We start from the raw sequence: 20,192 nt of genomic DNA, 5'->3' as shown, positions 1-20,192 counted from the left end.
CCCCCGCGCCCTGCTCCCCTACCCACCCACTCCCACTTCTTGGCCCTGTCATTCCCCTGTACTGGAGCATACAAAGTTTGCAAGACCAAGGGGCCTCTCTTCCCAATGATGGTCGACTAGGTCATCCTCTGCTACATATGCAGCTAGAGACACGAGCTCTGGGGGTACTGGTTAGTTCATTGTTGTTCCACCTATAGGGTTGCAGACTCCTTCAGGTCCTTGGGTACTTTCTCTAGCTCCTCCAATTGGGGGCCCTGTGTTCCATCCTATAGGTGACTGTGAGCNTCCACTTCTGTGTTTGCCAGGTACTGGCATAGCCTCACAAAAGACCGCTATATCAGGGTCCCTTCAGCAAAATCTTGCGGGCGTGTGCAATAGTGTCTGGGTTTGGTGGGACCCAGCAGTTTCATACAATCATATTCTGCTAAATATCTCGGTACCTGTGGGATTAGAATAAAAGACGTTTCTTTACTATACATGTGGGTGTTCCTTGGTTCTCCTAGGGTAAATGACTGTTCACTTTGGATTAATTGTCAGATAAGGACTTAAGCATGGGACTGGTTGGTTCTAAGTTCTCTTGGGCCTTTTGTAGCATGGAGCTCTCCCTATAACCTAGGTATTGCCCTCAGTGGTTCCATTTATAGGTTACAAGCAGTGGCATTTGACTTTGCGTGTTCATAACCAAATACCTAATCAGTTCATAGAGCAGACACTTGGTTTAGAGTAAGGCCAGTTAGATACTTGGACTTTGTCCACCACAGTACCTAACACAGGTTGCTGGATGGGCCTCTAGACCACTCAGTTCACATTGGGAAACAGGCTTCATTTCCTGCTACCTATACTGGCTACAGTATACAAATAGTACCATTACTGCATTTGAAGCAGTCTGTTTCCATTAATGCATAAAGGAAAAGGTTGAACTAGAGCCAGTTGACCGCAACCCATTCTTAGAGAATGTGATCACACTTTCCCCTCCAAATCAAAGATTTGGAGCCTTTGGTGTGGTCAAGTTGCACAATAGCCTGAAGACCAAACTGGCTAGCATTGGCTTTGAGGCGTGGTGTATGGTACATTTTTGCTGGCTAATGGGTTGTTCTTTGTGAAACTCGGCTTTGCTGCCTCTCTGTAAGAAATCATTTCTATTTTGTAATACATTGTACTTTTAAATTCCCAAGTCTGTTGACTGAGAAACATCCTTAGCTTTAGGAACCATCGACTTCCTCTGCTGGAGTACCTTGTCCTTTGGCATAGAGTTGTGTCCTGTTTTCAAAACAAATCCAAGAATTTAGTTGTAAAATGAAGTCCTTCTTAGAGACATTACAGCATGACTGGTGTGGCCATGCTTTAGAATTTTCTTCTATGGTTGTCTTTTGTATATGCCTCTCTCTCTCTCTCTCTCTCTCTCTCTCTCTCTCTCTCTCTCTCTCTCTCTCTCTGTCTTTCTCTCCATCTGCTTTTAAGTGTCAATGCTGGAGCTTGCATGAGAACACATTTGATTAGCAGTAAAAAGGTCTAATGTCTGAGATCTTGAANTCTCTCTCTCTCTCTCTCTCTCTCTCTCTCTCTCTGTCTCTGTTTGTAACCCTTGTTTAACCTAGCGTGAATCCCACCTCCCCACCCCTAATCATATTGCAGGCATACTTAAAAGTAGTAATTACAGAAAAGGTTGGTCTTAGACGAGTTTTTCCAAACCAATTCATAGTTGCAGTACACATTAACTTACATTAAGGTTTTTGAAAGTCAACACTATAAAGGTCGAAATTCGTTTTAAAGAAGGATGAAGGGGGCGGGGGAGGGAGTAGTTAGTAACTAAATCATGGGGCTTGTTTTTAAAGATACCTTCCATTTGAAGAAATTCTGGTATTGATGGACAGCATTTTAAGAACAGACGTGGTTAATTTTTGCTGGGCCATGGGCTGTACATGGGACTGTGCCTTCCACCTACTTTGTTCTCTCTGATAACGAGCAAGTGTTTTTCCGATCCTTAAGATGTGATCCAGTCAGTAACTGGTCGGCTTGTTCTGAAATACGGAGAGGCAAAAGTAGGCGCTAGTGGGCGCTGTGGACCCGTAGAAGTCTCAGCCGTGGTTTCTCAAAATCGGCCTGGAGCAAGCAAACGAGAATCACAACTGCCACTTCTCTGTCCGGGTCACCCCTAACTTCCTGGCCACTGTGGGGTCGCGGGGTCTCCCGGGAGCTAGTGAAGAAAAGTCCACTCAGACGTTGTCAGTGGAGCTTTGGAGGCGCTGTTCTTGCCGGGAGAGGACCGGAAAGGGAGCGGACTCACGGAGTTGGGGCTTGGGGTTGGGAAGGACGGCAGACTGGCTGGCTCTCACTGCCAGTGGGCTGCTAAGGCTCTCGGCCTCGTGGGAGTCTGTTTTGAGTTGCGATGGACCGGGCCGGAATACTTGGTGCCAGAATCAAGTTGGAAGGCTCTCAGAGGAAACCGCGAAGTGCCAGGGTGCCGTACGCGCGCGGGGCGGCAGGGAGCGAGCGCCGCAAGGCGGAATGCTGCGTTCACCATGTCTCGCCCTATCCTAGCGAGGGCACTCGCCAGCCCAGGCACTTGCCGGGCGAAGTGACCCTGCCGGTGCGAGTGGCTAAGAGGCGACCAACCCTGTGCCCTGTGCCTCACGGGGCCACTAGTGCGCGGTCCCCGGCGCCCAACGGGGCTCGTCCTAGGGGCGGGGCTCACCTGTCAGGGGCGCCCTACCTCTGGGTGCCCAGTGTCGGGTAGGGGCTGCAGACTGACGGGAGTGCTGCCCAATCAGCGTGCGCTCGCGCCGCGACGAGCCAATGGGCTGCGTGCGACTGGGCGGGGCCCCGCGTTTATAGTGCTCTGACAGCGCGCTCGGCGCGCTGACTCTCCGCGGCGGGGACAGAGGCACCGGTCCGATCGCGGAGCTGCGCGCAGAGCGGGTCCTGGCGCCCTCCCCGCACACAAAGGCCCGCGCGCGTCAGACGCCTGCGGGGTTCCCAGTGCTCTCCTGACTGCTTAGCGGCCGCGAGTTGCGAGGATTCTGGAGGCGCCCTTTCTCTCTTCGCTCCAGGACATGGAACCGCGCCGACGCGGCGCTCGCTTGCCCGGGCCGCTGCCCGCTGTCCTGGATCTATAGTCAGGCGGCCCCTCTCGGGGAGCAGCACCCGCCACCTCACACTGACTCGTCTCTCCGCTGCGGGCCTTTGTCCCGGCCCAGTGCCCTCGCCGCGCCCGCCCTCCGCGGCTGGCCCGGCACCCTGGAGCCGCACGGGAGCCGGCTGTCCCAGCTGCGTCCGGCGCGGCGCCCCGGAGCCCCGAGTCCGCCGAGCCGCCGCGCCCCGCGCGTTCGACCCCACCCCGCGCGCTGAGGGACGCGCAGGGTAAGCGCACCTGGCCTCGGCGACCGCGGGAGCGGCGCGGCGCGTCCGCGCCGGAGGATTGGGGGTCGCGGCCCGAGGCCGGTCCTATCGCGTCCCGGAGTGCGCAGAACTGGGAGCGGCTTGGCCATGGCCATGGCCCGGTCCAGGAGGGACTCCGTGTGGAAGTACTGTTGGGGACTTTTGATGGTTTTGTGCAGAACTGCGATCTCCAGATCGATAGTTTTAGAGCCTATCTACTGGAATTCCTCGAACTCCAAGTAAGTGGCGTCCACGATCCTTCCCTCTTCCGCGGTGCCCTCGGCCGGCGCCCGGGGGTACGCGGTATGATCCGGGCGGGAGGAGGCCTTGGACCCTGTTTCTAGAACCTGGGGCTCCTGTGCCCTATCTTCCACCCTTCTACATTTCTCTAGGTGGGGACCGGCTGATCTTGAGAGCGCGGGTTCCAAGGGTACTCTAATTGGGGCTCCAACCTCAAGTGCTCTAGGAGTCCCAAAGCCCTGGCGACTTGGTGGCATGCCCGGTAAGGTGTCTGATGGCGCTACCCGGCCTCCCTTCTTTTTCGAGGACGGAGGACGTTGCCACTAACGGGGCTACAGACACACACTGGCGGACTCCGGGGACAGGCAGAGATGCTGCGCTTGCGAGGAGCGCGGGAACCACGGGCCCGGGCCCAACGAGAAGGCGACAAGAACTGAGAGTCTGGGGTAGTGGAGCGTCCCTTAGAGGAAGGGAGCTGCGCCCGGGGTGTCCCTGAACCGGGATGCCTCGGCGCCTTCTTGCTAGCCCGAATGTGCTCGGGGAGCTCGATGGCTCAGCCAGAGAACTCGGGCAGCGAACTCTCTGCCTGTCGGCCTCTCCCTTCTCGTCGGAACTGGTGGTCTAGCTCCAGTGCGGCGTGATGGCTTAATTTTAACGACGCCTTCAGGGCCCTACTCGGTCAACGCTGCATCTTTGGGAAATCGGGAGTCCCTTGATCAGACTTGCTTTTAGCAAAGCGCACAGTCGGGAGAAAACCAGGCCTGAGACTAACTTTCAGGTCTGGTCTCCCAGGGTGCGCTCCGCGTTTCGAAAATGTTAGCCATCCGTTGGTATACGCAGCCATGGCCCCAGTAACCGCGCCTGGGTGCTGCCTCTTACCTCATTTTCCAACCACCGCCAGAAAGTGCTGTGCGGAATTCTGGACTCAGCCCTAGGAGAGCGTGGAGACGCCGCTGGCTCCTGGCTGGAGTCAGACCTTTCAGATTAGAAGCAAAATCAATGGTCTAATTGGAGTTGAGCGTGTGGTGCACGGCTTCAGAGTAGACGTGAACGAATTGTTTTTGAAATTACCACATAAGCAAAGAATTGTACCTACTCTCTTGAAAGTGGTAAATTTCAAATTCAGCAACATAATTGACCAAACACGTTTCCCTTCGAAAGGGCAAAAAAAACCCTACAGTTGTAAATGACCCAAAACATTTGTGTGTGTGTGTGTGTGTGTGTGTGTGCACGCGCGCGCGCGCGTGCGTGCTATCAGGAGGCCCTTGTTTTAAAGTTACTGCGGCCCCCTCTAATGTAGTCTTGATCTGTTAAAGACTTTTTTTCGTTTTGTTTTGTTTTTTAAAAGCAAGGTGTTGCATTTGCTCTCCTGGCGTGGTATCTTTGCATCCACACGGGATCTACAGGCACCCAGTAGTGCCAGAAGGCTCCTGGCTGGGATCTGAGCGCTGCAGCCTTTGCCACTCGGCCTAGGGCCCTGGTGGTAGCTGCTGCCTACAGAGGTCACCCTTCCCTGCCGAATGCTAGCTATGAGCGCGCCCATCCCCCCATCCCTTCCCCGGGCTGCCTCCCTCTCTCCACTTTGCACTTTCACTCACAGCCTCTTTTTGGGAGGCCGAGTCTTTCTCCCCCCCGCCCCGGTCCGGATTTAATATTTATATTTAAATCTAGTTTAAAGAAATTCCCATGAACCCCTTCCGAGCAACATAACCGTCTTTTCTGTTCGTAGTGACCACTATACTTCGGCGTGCAGCCAGAAGGATTAGAAATGCTGATTTGTTTAAACACCACCGCCACCAAGCGCACCTAGCACCTGGAGATGTCTTTGATTTGAAACGTGTTAGGGGGGGAGGGGTGACTTAATTTTCATTTATTCGCTATTTGATCTTCAACAGTATAGTTTTCCGAGCTGTGTCCACAGATGTATAGAGAGCTGCTAGGGCCCTGGGTTTTGGAGGAGCAGGCCTCCCTGTATGGTGCAGTTGATGTGATCACTCCCTGGCCTCCACAATAAAAGGTCTTAGAATTTTCCTGAGGGTGGCTGGAAGTCTTTGGAAAGCCTGTGGCTGAATGCTGTCTGTGAGATCAGAAATACTTCTTCCTCGGAAGAGTAACACAAAAGAGCCTTTTAGGTTTTAGTGCCTGGCATCGCCCTTGCTCACTTTTCCAGAGAAAAGTTTCTGTAGGTAAAATGTGGCAGGTAGGTAGTCGGATGCTTGGAAGCTTCACCTCACTTTGCATGAACCGTGGGACAAGTCACTTGTCATGAAACAGGCATTGGTAATTAGATTTGTTTCATTCTGGGGTCAGCCTTTTTAGCAGGTGGTCGACACAGGGAGCATGCAGCAGCTGCGTGCGTGTAGAGCCCAGAAAATCCTTTGTAAACTGGAGTCTCCATAACTACTTTAATCACATTGCCTGTCACCCCATCTTGAAGAGTTTATGTAACAATCAGAAGTTCTGTGTACTCAAGATTAAGTGGCTGCCCTGTCCGGTTAGTCACATTGTATCTGAAGATGCGGGTGCTGCTTAGGTCACTTTTCAACTATTTTTAAGTTCTGTAAAGAGGAGCAAAGCCTGGCAACCGTTTCTAATTAACATTTCAGTAGAACCCCCTCCCCAGGATAATGTTTTAGCCATAATAAAGTAGTGTCTGCTTGTTGTTGTTTTGATGAATAGTAGTTTCACTTAGGATTAGCAACTCTACACTGGCATAGTATACTAAAATAAATTACACCCTTGAATATTTCCTTCCAGTATTAATTTATCTCAGGGGTTTTATTCTATAAGTCATACATACTAGTTAATTTACAGAGCACTGTGCTTTTCCCATGCAATGTTTTTCCACACATAATACTGAATTCCTGAAATTGATTGAGTTGATACAAAAGAATGGCTGGCTAATATCCAGATAACCTGCAACACAGGCCTCTCCCTAGTCAGACTCTGAATAAATACAGGCCTGTCAGATTGATAAACTAAACTACAATGGATAGCACTGTTTAAATAACCGGTCAATAACACATATACGCCAGCCTACCTTCTATTGTGTCTGAAATTCCTATTTTTGTAGATAAACAAATACCGGTTCAGCCTTGATTGAATAGCCCCTTGAACTCCACGGTTTGCATTTGGGCCAATCTTGTTGGTTTTAATATAGAGAGCGGGGGAAAAAAATCAAACCCCAAAGCACCGGGGTTGGGATTGGTACTGTCTCACATCCACACTCCTCGTGCTCTGTCAGGATGATAAACTATAGATTGTGCGTTGTCCTTGTTCCACAGCAGAGCCAGGCAGAACACAAAGACTAATGTGGATGCCTTTTCAGATGAGAATCTGAGAGTCATGTGTCCTGGGACTGAACTTCTTAACCTCCCGCAATTACTGCTTCCAGCCCCCAAAGGAGAGTTGAGGCTAAGATAATTTGCTGGGCACTTGGTTCTAAATCTTTGACAAAGCTTAGCTCTTGACACTTGTCCTACTAATGCAAAGAAATGCAAATGACCCCGGTGATTCTGATTTGGTAGCTGGAGCTCCAAGACAGGTGAATTAACCACCCCCAGGGACCACCTAAAAAAACGTGTGTTGGAATGGTTTCCAGTCTGCTGGAGAAACTGGCGGATTTATTAGCTTTTCTAGAACCACTTCACACTTACTAAGACGAATCCTGTTGGTGGGTCCAAAGGATAACCTCCTTCAGACTAGCATTGTGGGCAGTGGAGTAACTAAATCCCTCTTGTCTAATCTTTAGCTGAAATATTTCGGGTTGCTCTCCAGAGCTTAATCTGACACCTGACTTGAAGCTGCATTTCAGAAGGCATTCTCGGAATGGGAGACTATTCCAGATCCAAGCATGACTGCAGGGCATCGTCACAGAAGTGGGAGTGGCAGGGAACAGCATATATAGACTGTAGACCCTGGGAAAAGAATTGTTTTAAGGAGCAATATTTATTTGACATTCTAATGAAAACTTTATTCTTAAAATATCTAATTACGAATTGGACATTAAGAAGCCCCGTCCCCAAAAGAGTATTAAAATGTCTCTAGTTACCGCCTGCCTGCCTTTGCTGCCTGCATAAAGAACCTGCTCTTCAGGCCACTTATACTCCTGCATAAAGAGAAGTGTTGGACTGTTTAAAATATTTTGATTAAAATATGCAGATCCGGTAGAACCGTAAGCTTCAGGAGAGGAGTGAGCTCTCTCTCTAGGTAGGTCCCCTCCCCCAAATAAAGGGGTGGATTAGAAGGGGGCCCGGCAAGGAATGAGAACAGCCCAAAAGGAAGGGGAAAGCAAACGAGACATGTTCCGAACAGCTTGGAAAAAACTCCTGTGGCTTCATTGTCTCTGCAAAGCCGAAGAATACAAAAGCAAGCAGTCAGCCCTTCTCCCATGATGGGAGATGCAAACCGTTGACACGGCTCCCCTGTTTAACTTGTTTAATTCTCATTTTAAATTCAGCACTATACCAGCCGTGTGAACTCTGAAGATTTCTTTAGTAATCCATTTTGTAGTTCGGAATCAAAAACAAAGTGAAAGGGTCTGACACAATTTGCTTTTATTTTTAGGCAAATCAACCCCGGTCATAGTTAATAAGGGGATTACAACCCAGACTACGTCTTTACAGATGTAAAGTAAATCAAGGGCAGAGCATAAAGAAACTGATCCCTTTTGATTGAAGTATGGTAAAAAGGCATAGAGAAGCTAGCGGCAGTAATCTGATTGTATGGCAATAAAACCACCATTTTCTGTCTTTCAGATAAAAATAATGTGGTAAATCCATGCAGTTCATAAGATGTAAAGGCAGATAAAGGGGAAGCCATGGCAACATATAGATTAGCTTGATGTTAGAAATGACACGTCCCTGAAAAGGGTGTGGGGGAAAGGCCCTTGCTCCAGGCTGTTTGGTATTATGTGAGAGCCACACAGACTTGGGAACCAGGATTAAGAATCATGAAAGCGCCACTTGTGGTCTGGGATGGCCGAAGCCGAGAAAGGGAGCTGTACAGTTCTTGCTCATTGGTGGAAGATAATATGGCCAAGGTAGCTTTCATTGACGGCCTTTTTGTAGACCGAGATGGAGGCTGATTAAAACTCACAGCTCGCTGCAGTCCTTGGGGCCTGGAAGCTTTTCCTGCTTAACTCTTGGCCTGACAGAGCCAGCCATTCTGTAGGATTAACCGCCCTTCGCCGCCCTTGCCTTCATCTATTTGGGCTTCAGGCAGAGACCTGCTGGGCAGCAACAGAGACCAGAAGGAGGATAGGTAGGCCCTGAATTATCTGAAAAGAAAACAGAGGCCTTTTGATTTCAGTTCCCCTCTTCCCCATACAGGGCGGAGGACAGGAGGAGGACGTGGGGGTTGTATCTCCGCACTGCCAAGGCAAAGAAAAGCTTGGGTTGTTGGCCCTTACCTGGGCCGCTAGCTCCTCTGTGAGGTTGGTCTTTTCTTTCCTGGACACATTTAAGAAAAAGAAAAATAACACATTACCTTATTGAAAAGAGTAAAATTATAGTTTAATTCAAGTAATTCAACCAGTAGGACAAAACTTCGATTCCAGAGGTTCCAGGCCTTCTTGACCACTGTGATTGGTAATCTGCGAGTTGGCTGGGACAGGCTCCCTGGTGGAAATGACATGATTATAAAATGATGGTGCTGACCCACACTAAAGGCAAGAACAGGAACTCCTGATGGTGTTGACTGTCTGTCACTGCCCTCTGTCCCCAACAGCTTGTAAGGGAACTGGACTTTAGTGCTGGTCTTCCACACTACCCATTTTAGTCAATAGACAAAGTGAGCCATTGACTCCTTGCTGGGTTAGGTGCAGAGTGACACCCAGAATTGGTTCAAGCCACCAGAAAGGAAATATTTGCTTTATCGTCATCTTTTGGCATTTTAAGAAAGTCTCACTATTTCTTCAAGACAAGGGCTTTCTTCATGGAGTGGGTCTTGGAGTTAATTTACACATGGAATCTGGAAGCTGTTTAACAGGAACATGAGGGTTGAAAGCCTCTTCTAAACCTGCTTCCATACAGATAATAAAGATCATCATTAAATATTCTCTTTAGACCTGTTTTATTGACTTTCTCCCTAGTTCTCACACTGGATCATAGTTTGGGGCTGTAGATAGGTACCCTTATGATCTGTTTCTCTCACTACTCTGAGAATTATGAGAAACATTACTGTTATATACCACTTCACATACCCAAACACCTGCCACTCTGTGCCTTCCTTTCTATCTTAATTCTGATCATATACCTAAAAGATCCATTGGATTTGCTGATATTCGTCAAAGAGTAGGGACACCCCTAATTTATAAGCTGGTCACATCCTAGCACCTTTCATTCTCCATGTGACAATGATTGCTAATGGCCCATTCAACTAAAGTATTTGCTTGTTAGCAGGGAACAGAGAATGATAAATGTCCAGCAAGCTTGCCGCCTCCTTCAGCTTTTCACACACAGACTGGTGCATATTTATGGCAGGCAACCTGACAAAAGGAGAAGCTGAATCGCCTTGGCCTCCAGCTTTCCGTTAGGAACAGGGTTAAAGTGATTAAAGAGCTATGCAAGAAAACCCTGCATCTGTTTACTAACCGTCCAGGGGCGAGCTCTTTACTACTTTTCTGGGCTCTCCATTCTATGGAGCATACCTGCATGATCTATTTAGAAGTGTCTTCTCTCAGAATGGAGGGCCCAGACAAGTCGTGATGAAGCAGTGCTGGGCTCCCAGGGCAGCAGCCTTCCAAGGGTTGCAGTGTGGAATCAGCAGGGGCTCATTCAAATATTTTCCATGTACAAAGTCAAACATATAATTCTGGTGCAGAGCATACTGGGTCTGTGATACATACTTGGCTGATTTCAAATTTTAAAACCACAGTGGGAAAAAAAATAAAAAACAGGAAGAGCAAACAGGCCCGAGTGAAGGAGGTAGAGTTCGTGCCTTCCGTCCTCTTCAGCTGGCATGGGGAATAGTTGGAAATGCCCAGGTGGCACACTTTACAAGTGCTGTGGATGAGTCCCTGGCGAGCTACACACTCAGAAGATATCCTTTTCATAGACATTGTAAATAGATTATACACAGAATGGTTAAAAACTCCAGCTCATTTTCTCTGTTGAAATTCAGTTGTGTCAAATTTTAATTACAGTATTTGTATCACTTCTCTAATGGTGAAGTCCACCTCGGCACCAAGACATTCATCTGTACTTTTCATGGACACTCATCTTGAATCTCCCTGGAATATGTGTGAGGGTTGATTCTAAGTTCTGTGCTTGTGTGTTCAGGGAGTGATGAGGTATGTGTCTTGTGGGGTACCTTGCTGACTGGTCTGTCCCCTTGCCTCTGTGTATTTCATGGAGTTTCTCTCCCTCAGAGGCAAAGTTGCCTTTGAGATGAACCTCTTCCATCCACTCATGGGCTAGCAGATGAGCCCAAGGCACAGCATGGTTGGTCATGCCGCCTGATAAAACGCTTCAGTCCTTGCCTCCCCCAACCTGCCACGTGTGTTACCTTACTGAGTCCCTAGCACATTCATTAATGATTGAACGAAGCAGGATAAATCAGGTAAATCTCCAACTCAAAATGTATCTAACTGAAGAAGTTATAAAATGTCATTTTCCATGTAACTATCATTTGGATGCTTTTAGGTTTCAAACAAACTCTTGTAGGCCTTGAATCTCCTCTTTCTGTGAGAAAACAGCTCATGAGGGTTCCTCTAGAAGCAACCTCTTCTGTATGATGTACATCAAACCATCTCTTTCCAGCCTTCCTTTGCAATCCTGTAGGCTTGGCAGTTAACCCCAGGTCTCTATGTACAAGGCAGCTTCCAGGCATGTTCAGGTGCTTACCACCTGCCGAATCTGTAAGGCAAGGGCTGACTCTGCCTCATTTCAACAGTTCATTCACTTCTGACCCTTGTGGGCATCCAGTAAGTATTTGTGGGATGGGCAGGCACAGCCCAGATTTGCGTTGTAGGCTGCCTGTGTCTTTATAACCTGCTGTCAGAGATCCAACATCCACCCTCCAGATCCAAGGCTCCTGAGCTCAAGGGTACCAAAGTCAGTTGCCTTCAGGGACTGTGAAAGCTGGTTTCTGGACTCACCCCAGAGTTTCTGATTCCTGAGGGCTAAGGTGGGGCTGGGAGATACGCACTTTTATTGCAAGCTCCCAGATGCTACCAACTACTGGTGGTGGTGGGAGGCCATATGGGAGAACGGCCTTGGGTCAACCTTTTCTGGAAGAGAATCTAGCAGTCTTCCTACTTTCAAAGGCTGTTTAGGACCCAGGATGTGATCTGGCCTTTACCCTTCCTTTTAGAGGTTACAAGGGCCCAAGATAATTGGCAGTGGTAACTTGGTTAATTAATTCAATAAGGCCCTACACTGAGAATAAAGTCAAAGCAGAAAATTCTCTTTACTTGATATTTTTCGTTTGGTTTGGTTTTTCGAGATTTCTCTGAGTAGTCCTGGCTCTCTTGGAACTCACTCTGTAGACTAGGATGTCCTTGAACTCAGAGACCTGCCTGCCTCTGTCTCCCTAGTGCTAGGATTAAAGTCATCTACCACCAGCACCTGGCTCACTCATTCTTTGAGATTTGAAAGCCAAATAGAAACAGAAACATTGCATGCTAGGATTCCATGGTGTTATATATAGAGAGAGGAGCCTAGGGGTCCGGGGAAAGGTGGCCAGACCTGGGTAGAGAAGCAGTCCAGGTAAGAAGGAACTTGAGTTTTTAATGAGAGCAGTGTCTCTAAGCAAAGTCACGGCAGATTGCTGAAAGACAGTAGTGTGCAAGCCAGTTTCGGCCTAGAGTAGCGTCTGTGATGTGTTTTGTGTCTTTGAATATCCATAGCACAGAGTCAGATCCCATAAGTGGGAAAAACAGATCCCGTGGGACAGCAACTCATTGATTTCAACAGTGTTTTTGAGGTGGGGATTATCAATACCCATTGTTTTAAAAGTGAGTGTCATCATGGGCAAGTCAGGCAATTGATTTCACCAGGACGCTTGCTGATCAAGAGCTATAGGGCTTTGGAGTTCACCTGTGTGAGCCAATCCTTGCTTAGCCATTTATTGGCTGTGCAGTTTAGAACAATATGCTCTGTGTTGCTCATTCGTCCACCTTTAAATTAGAGACAATCACATAGTAGTGGTGAGGGAGACTAATAAAACAGTGGTCAGGATTAAATGTGTAAAGGGCCTGGCTCTGAGCTTGGCACATGAAACCAATCAACATCAGCTACTGTTAGTCAAATTTACTGATGTCTACTGAGTACCATCGACATGCAAGGAAAAAAAAAATGACAACACTGTTAATGAAGCCTAGTATTTTAAGCTCTCTAATGATGTTTAGTTTTGTTCGTTTGTCATTCCTGTTGATTCTTTAAGACTTTCTGTTTTACAAAGTACCTTTTAATTCTCTCGTCTTATTACCAGGCTGGACCCTCTTTCTCTGCTTTCCCCCACCAGTGCTGTCTTAAAACTCAAGTGCATGTACAAACTCTGAACAGTCTTGTTCAACTGTTCAGCTTCTTTGTACAAAACTGTTTTGTTTATTCTGATAAAAGACATCTGTCCTTGAGTGAGTACATGAATCCAAGCTGGGTTCAGGGATGGGCAGAGTGGCTTCCACCTCCCTGCATTTAGAACCCTTGCTTCCTATTGATCCGTATTTTATATAACAGCAATTGTATACAGCACTTTCCAAATACCAACCAGCTGCTGCTCCAAGTGCTGGATACGTACTCATTAAACTTCCTTGCAGCCACCAAAGGGAAATAGTCATATTATCCTCTTAATCCTAGTCGAGGAAACTGGGACTGGATTGGTTAACCGAGTTTTCCCAGGCCATGGGAAGCTAAGTAAGATGCAGATCTGGCTGAAGTGTTCTGGTGGTTGGCTGTTCAGTTCTCTTACGATGACATAAGAAGTTGGCTATGGGTAAGTTAAGGGTGTATTTGCTCAAAGTAATCCTCAGCGAAAAGACAAGTGTTGAATGTGGTCTTCCCCTGTTCATCTGAACACTGAGTAACTCTCCTTTATCCTGGTGGTACATTTCCAAAGGGACCCTTTGAAGCTCACTTCTAACAAGGTCATACTGCTGGAAGCAGAGTCATTGTCAGCCCAACTAAAGAATGACTAGGCAGTTTTTATGGCAAATCATATTAATGCATTTATTGCGTAGGAGTCCTTTGACTATCAACATTTTCCTTTTAAGAATTTAACTGGTCAGTTCCCCCTTGGGAGAAAGTCTGGCTTCTAGAGTCATCTCCAGTTTGCTGCTGAGTGTGTGTCAAACTAAGGAGATAGTATGACATCTTTTTTAGAGTCTAGTCACAATTAAATGCCATTTTATTTTGGATTTTGGGAACTGTGCCAGCTTCCAGCTTGTCAGAGCTGAGAAGACTCAAATCAAGTCCAGGCCTATTTCTACAGCAAACGGGGAGTCTGGCTTTTTGCCTGTGGATTCATTCAGTTCAGCCCATCTGGCTTTTGATGTTCTGCAAGTTTGGAGCAGTTTGTTTAAGGAAGCCAGGCGGTGAATATTGGTGGGCCTGGGGTTCTCTGGACTCCACGGTGGCGCCTCTGGATTTGCATTTTCTCCACTCTGAATCTGCCTACTACCACAACAAACTGCCCGACAGAGCGACCAACCCCGGATCTTCACTTCTAAGGCTCTGAAGCTCCTCTGCATGGCGTCCTCTCTCTCAGCTCCTCCTGGCCCAGTTCTCTCTGAGCTCCTCCCGGCCCAGCTCTCTCGTTCAATGGCAGCCTGCTGGAGTGACTCTGGGGTGTCCCGTGTTTGGGCCAGGGAAGGGAGTTACCCAAAAGCCCCATTTGTTCATGTTTCCACCATGTGACACGGTGCTGGGTAATCTGTATCAGTAACCAATCCCACTCCTCATTTCTGTTGCGTACTGGGTTTCTCTTCCTCTCTCTTCTTCCCTTTCTCCACTGGTTGTGACAGGAGGAAGATAACACCCAAGGGAACCAGTGCCTAACCCCTGTCCTGGAGCCTGGGAAGGAGGATGTGATGGGAAGCTGCCATTTAGGGGCTTGTAAAGCCATTGCACACAGCCTTGTAAACTGTTGTTGTTGCTATGATTATTAAGCTTGCCTGGCAAGGAGATTCCCTCTCAGACCCACAAAGCTGAGTACCACGGTCCCTTCCGTCTTTCTCAGACCTACTCCTTCTGTTGTGGAAGGCATCATCTGAGTGCCTCTCTGTAGGGGAAGAGATGAGGGGGCAGGGGCACAGTAGGGAAGGGTTTCTGCTTGCTGGACACCTCACAGAAGGGACGAGCTTCCTTAGATGAGAGTGAATTGATTTCCACAAAGGCAGAGCCCTTCTAAATGAAGAAAGAAATGTATGCTGGTGGGGATGAGGGGGTAGAGGAGTGAAGGGACAGTGTGCACAGCCAGCACTACTCCTGGATGCCTGGTCTTGGAGTGGCAAACCACTCACTCCTTGTTAAATTTACACGTGGCTTTCATCCCTGTGACTTCACCACTGAGGTAAATGAGCAAATGGCTCTGAAACAACAGAGAACCAGCTGAAGGTGCCCTTTGGACCTTTCCTCTGTGAGAGCCATCTTTCCCTTTAGGGCCTGGCCTATAAATAACATGGGGTCCACCTTCCTTTATAGACTCTTGCTAAAAGCACGGCTGGAAACATGACCGTACAGGTGCTAACAAATTACGGTTGGGAAAGAAGGCTGCAATGCCTCTTGTCACTGAGGTTATGAAATCCCAGTTTCAATCATGGAGCCGACCCGGTTGGTTTGCCAGCAGGCTAGTCTGGCACATACCATTACCCCTCTTCTTCGGCGCACAGCCCCAACCCCTCCGGCTCATGCTTTGGCCCTCAAGTCTTGCCATAGCTGGCCACAGAATTTTTGTGAATTTTTTTTTTTCTTTTCCTAATTGAAGGGAAGTGGTATAGAATAGGCAGAGAATACTCTTAGATCCATTACATAAATGAAGACCTGAATTTCTTAATTCCGTATCAGATTTAAATAGTGGTTTTGGTTAACTTGTGAAAGGGAAAACAAACAAACAAAAACAAAAAAACAAAACAGCTGTGGTATCTGCATCACACAGCTGAAGTCTGACTCAGAAATGATGAGCAGAAAATACATTTTCAACCTCAGCCTGTTACAGGCGTGCCCTTCTGCGGAATGAGAGTGTTTAGACATTAAAAAATACATATTGCACAGGTAGAATTGAAGCAAATACCTGTACTGTTTCCCTGGGAGTGGAAAAGAAACTGTTTAAACGGTGAGAATATCATCTTTGAGCGTTTCAAGATAAAATTTACTTTAGTTACCAGTATTTTGTTTAGCATCATATCACAAATAGAAGATTAATATAAAAAGGAGTCAGTTTTCATGCAGTTGTTACAGCGGTGTAAGCTGTGGAACTTTATGTCATTGTGACTCATTGGTGTAAGTTAGGATTGGTGTAAGTATGACTGTGGGATGTAGTGTGAGGTCATCAGGCCAGAAGGAAAGCCCTCTCCTAGTGCTTGATAACTAGCTTGGTCCCTTCCTCCAGTGCTCTGTCAGCTCCGCACCTGCTGGAGCTGCTGAACTGGTTCTGGGGCTGTGTGCTTGCTCTCTCGGGGTGCTTGGATTTCTGCTCTTCTCATCTTTCGGCTCTTGAAAAGGTTTGGCTTGTGGTTGGTGTGAAGTTTGAAATGCACACCCCACCCCTCGCTGTCTCCCATTTGGAACACTCTAATGGTCCCCCAATTGTACAACCTGCTTTCAGGCCCCTGTTCTTATCCTTGAATAAATCGGGCTCAAGTTGCATAGGGCATTTGTTTTAGAAAACCGAAAGAAAGGGGGCACCTGTGAAAACAGGCCACTGTTCCAACACACATGCACCTTTGAATTAAAGCAGAAAATGTCAGTTAAAGCCTCCAATTACTACATACTTCTTGAAGGTTTGGAGCCACTAAGAACATAGGGGTGTGCTTGCTGGAAGTTTCAGGGTAATTACTTGTTACTCTAAACATGGTATCTGGTAACCTAGTTCTGTGTGAACCTGACACCTCAGAGCTAGCTCTACACCCCACGATTTCTCTGGTTTCAGAATAAGTCTGGGTAGTAACTTGTTCTGATGTTAAAGTGCCAGAGGGGGCAGTAAAGTGCTATTCACTAAAAAGGGGGAAAATGATTCCCAGGACTTTCTTCTGGAAGCTATTGCCGTGTCTTCCTTGGGCACTACTTTTTTTTACTTATTCATCTTATAACAAACCCTTCTGTTGAGGACATTTCTAGAACAGCTGATTAATCTGCAGCAGCACTCTAGCAGCAAATGGAACTAACACACCACCGACTATTCTGCCTGCGTGTATCAAGTTCACACACTCACGGCTCGAAGCGGCCGTTCTTGGGGAGTATAATATTCCCGACGGCGTGGAACATTCCGGAGAAGAGCCTTCATCTGCCGTGTCGTGCTGGCCTAACTGCACATGGACATCACAAGGGCTGCAGAGTTGAGGCAAGAGACTGGCCTGATCCTGAAAGATCCTAGGGTCCATACTTGGTGGGGGATGAGCCAGCTTACACACTGCCGTCTCCTCTTTCCTGTAGTCTTTACCACCAAGTTAAAAAGAAACACAAGCATTTTATAAAGAAGAGTATGTTTGCCAGAATGTGACAGATTCCAAGTATCCTTGATATACAACGTTGGCTTAGTGTATTAATGTGATTGAGGTGCTCTTTCTTCTCGGATGACCCAGTTTGTCATCCCAGTTCCCCATTTTTGTCAGTGATGAAATCTAATTGTGTTTATCTCTTATTTCTTTTTTGTTGTTGTTGTTTTTTGTTTGGATAAATGTCTGTTCTAAATTTGTGGGCTAAAGGGCTATTTAACACATAGGCCACATTGTCATATGGTGCTTTCTAAGGCATTGCATTGGAAAGTTAAAATATTTATAAGCCTTAAACATTTAAAATGCTTTCCAAAATCAGAGCTAAGAAAGCTAGTTTCAAAAATATACTTCAGGTTTTTACATTTGCTTATTGTTTGAAGTTTTGGGGTTCTGGGGGTTAAACCTGACCACACACGCGCTGGGCAAGTGCTACAACACTAAGCTATCTTCTCAGCTCTTTTCTCTGCTCCTTCTTTCAAGACATGGTCTCACTGAGTTGCCCTGGACTCACTCTGTAGTGTAGGCAGACCTCAGGACTGTGACCCGTTTGCCCTAGTCCCCCTGAGTAGCTGGGATTACAGACCTGTGTCACTAGGCCTAGCGAATTTAGTTTTTGAAGCTGTACATTTTAAAGTAATGTCCAGACTGCTCACAAAATCACTGTTTACTGAGGAGAATTTTGAAACTCACAGAAACTTAAAAATCACCGTCATCCCAAATGGTTACAGGTAACTGTCAGTGATGTAGCCTTCTGTATATATTGGTCTCTGTAGTCAGTCTAGTGCAGGCCACATGGTTTACAGATGGGACTATCTGCAGGTGGAATAAGTCATCTTATTGTGTGTGGTCACACACAGTCCTAGGTTGCCTTACAGTGGGGCATCTTCAAGGAATATCTCTTTAGGTGGATCTGATACTATGGCTCAATGTTCAGACTAAGATAATTGTGGTATGAACCTTTTCATACGCAGTCTATGATTGACCAAAATGATGTTGCAAAGTGTGTGGTTACAGTAGGTGTCATTTCAAATGAAAAGAAGGCTAGAATGTTTTAGTAGAAGGTACTGTGTAATGGCTTATGAATCTGGATTGCAATGCCCTGCACATAGGAAAACTTACAGTTTTCTGTAACTATAACCTGGGTACATCATCTGCTCTGTGAACTCTGAGGTCAGATTTCAGATGCTTATATCTGGCCTAATGGTGCAGAAATAAGAAACACTTAAGTCGATTTGTCTGGTGAATCGCTATAGGTACTGACTGACCTTTTGTCACCAGAAGCTCTTGGCATTTCTGAGACGCACTTCGAGGAGTCTCACCAGACATGGAGACTGCTCATTTCCATGTATCGTTGCTTCACCTGTGTGGCCACAGACACCATCAGTATTGAGTAGCTAGCTGTGTTGTAGCTTCTACATTAGCCTTTGTGATTTGCCAATGTGAGGAAACACATGAAGTCATGGGGTGTCTACACTGAGGTCCCTAATGTAGACACTAAAAGAGGAGTAAGGAAAATTGAGGTTTTCCTGGTGAGAGAGAGGTGGAGAAAAACTTCAGGTCCTCAGCTCAGTTGCCCTGAAGTATCTCGTCTCCCATGGCACAGGGTCAAGGTCAGAGGCAAAGCTGGCAATAGATGTCTCCGTCTGAGGCCAGGCTTCTGGTGACATGATTTGTTATGTATGCCCACAGAAGTCACATGTTTCAGCCTTCCATCTCCATCTCAGAGTATGTCTTCATGCCTTACTCCAACACTTGAAACCAGTCTGCTTCACACAGGCTTGTGCTTTCTTCTCTACTCATTAATTCTGCTACACATTCTCCGCCACAAACATTAAGGAACGTCAAGTTGTGGGATGCTAATCAAGTTTGTTTTTTTTTTTTTTTTAACAATGAAAAGTATGAAGTTGAGGTGTCTAATTTAAATTATTAGAGATCTAATTTAGATCGCTAAGTATTAATGTTTAATGTAGACCATTAGAGTGACCCCAAGTATTCTGCGTAGGATACTTTGTTATGAGTCTAGTTTGGCAAAGCACCTTTTCAAACTTGAGTTAAATCAATAGGCAACCCATGGGTAAAAATAGATTCTGGCATCATATCATTTTATACCAGGCCTCTGGCTTTGGAAAGCCAACTTTAGAGTTGCCTTTTTTTTTTTTTTAATCCCAGTTCCCTTCTTTCCCTATTGGAGACAAAGTCATGGAATCTATTGTCCAACTGGAAATGATTCACTGGGGAAAACCATAGGAGTGACCTGTTTCTGTTCAGTATTCCCCATGAGCCCTAAGGGACTCCCCAGGGAAAGTGAATGGGATTGATGCGGAGGTCACATTGGAGTGGTGTGTGCTCTCGGCAGGCTGGCAGCTCAGTGCTGATGCTTAGTGGCCACTACAGAGAGGGAAAGCCTTGCTCTGTTCTCCTAGCTAGGCCAGAACCGTCATCCCCTCTGTACAAGTGGTGTAGGTGACGACTGGTTTTGGTTGCAAGATGATCCTTACCCCAGTTTGCTAAAACAAGTCAGAATGTGACTCGGACTGTGAAGAAGGTAGAGTTCTGTTGACTAACTTGGTTTTAATGGATTTTATGGCCGAGTGTTAAGTGTGATTGAGAAACGAATAGTATCTGCCTGTGTTGTTTGGAGTCCGTTTTAAGTTTACATCTAAAACACAGATTCTCATTTCTTCTTCACCTTTCAGCTTTTGGCAAGGGATACATGCCAGGTGGACACCTCAAAAAGCGCTGCATGTCCCAGCCATTGTTCGCAGGGCAGGCAGCTGGATGCCTCCAGTTCTCTGTGGGATTCTTGCAGGCCTGAGTGTGTATTGACTTTCCCTCCATTCCCCTTAACTTCATAGCTTATCAATGAAAAGCTTGATTTCGAAAAACATGTATTCCACAAAACCAGACTTAGCTACTACTG

The 20,192-nt window shown here is 46.9% G+C and overlaps 1 protein-coding gene across 1 annotated transcript in view; it reads left to right on the top strand.

Moving 5' to 3' along the window:
• Positions 1 to 2,858: 2,858 nt before the first annotated feature.
• The window catches only part of Efnb2 (ephrin B2), a 44,542-nt gene continuing 27,208 nt past the window's right edge, over positions 2,859 to 20,192 (top strand). Inside the window, exon 1 of the mRNA XM_021218998.1 lies at positions 2,859 to 3,617. Within this exon, the coding sequence (XP_021074657.1) occupies positions 3,487 to 3,617 (131 nt within the window). The 5' untranslated portion in view covers positions 2,859 to 3,486. The remainder of the gene's footprint in view (positions 3,618 to 20,192) is intronic.

Source organism: Mus pahari, chromosome 19, assembly GCF_900095145.1.
Source record: "Mus pahari chromosome 19, PAHARI_EIJ_v1.1, whole genome shotgun sequence".
NCBI classification, from domain to species: domain Eukaryota; kingdom Metazoa; phylum Chordata; class Mammalia; order Rodentia; family Muridae; genus Mus; species Mus pahari.
The sequence above is the reverse complement of the archived record's forward strand: the minus strand, read 5'-3'. Positions and strand labels throughout refer to the sequence as shown.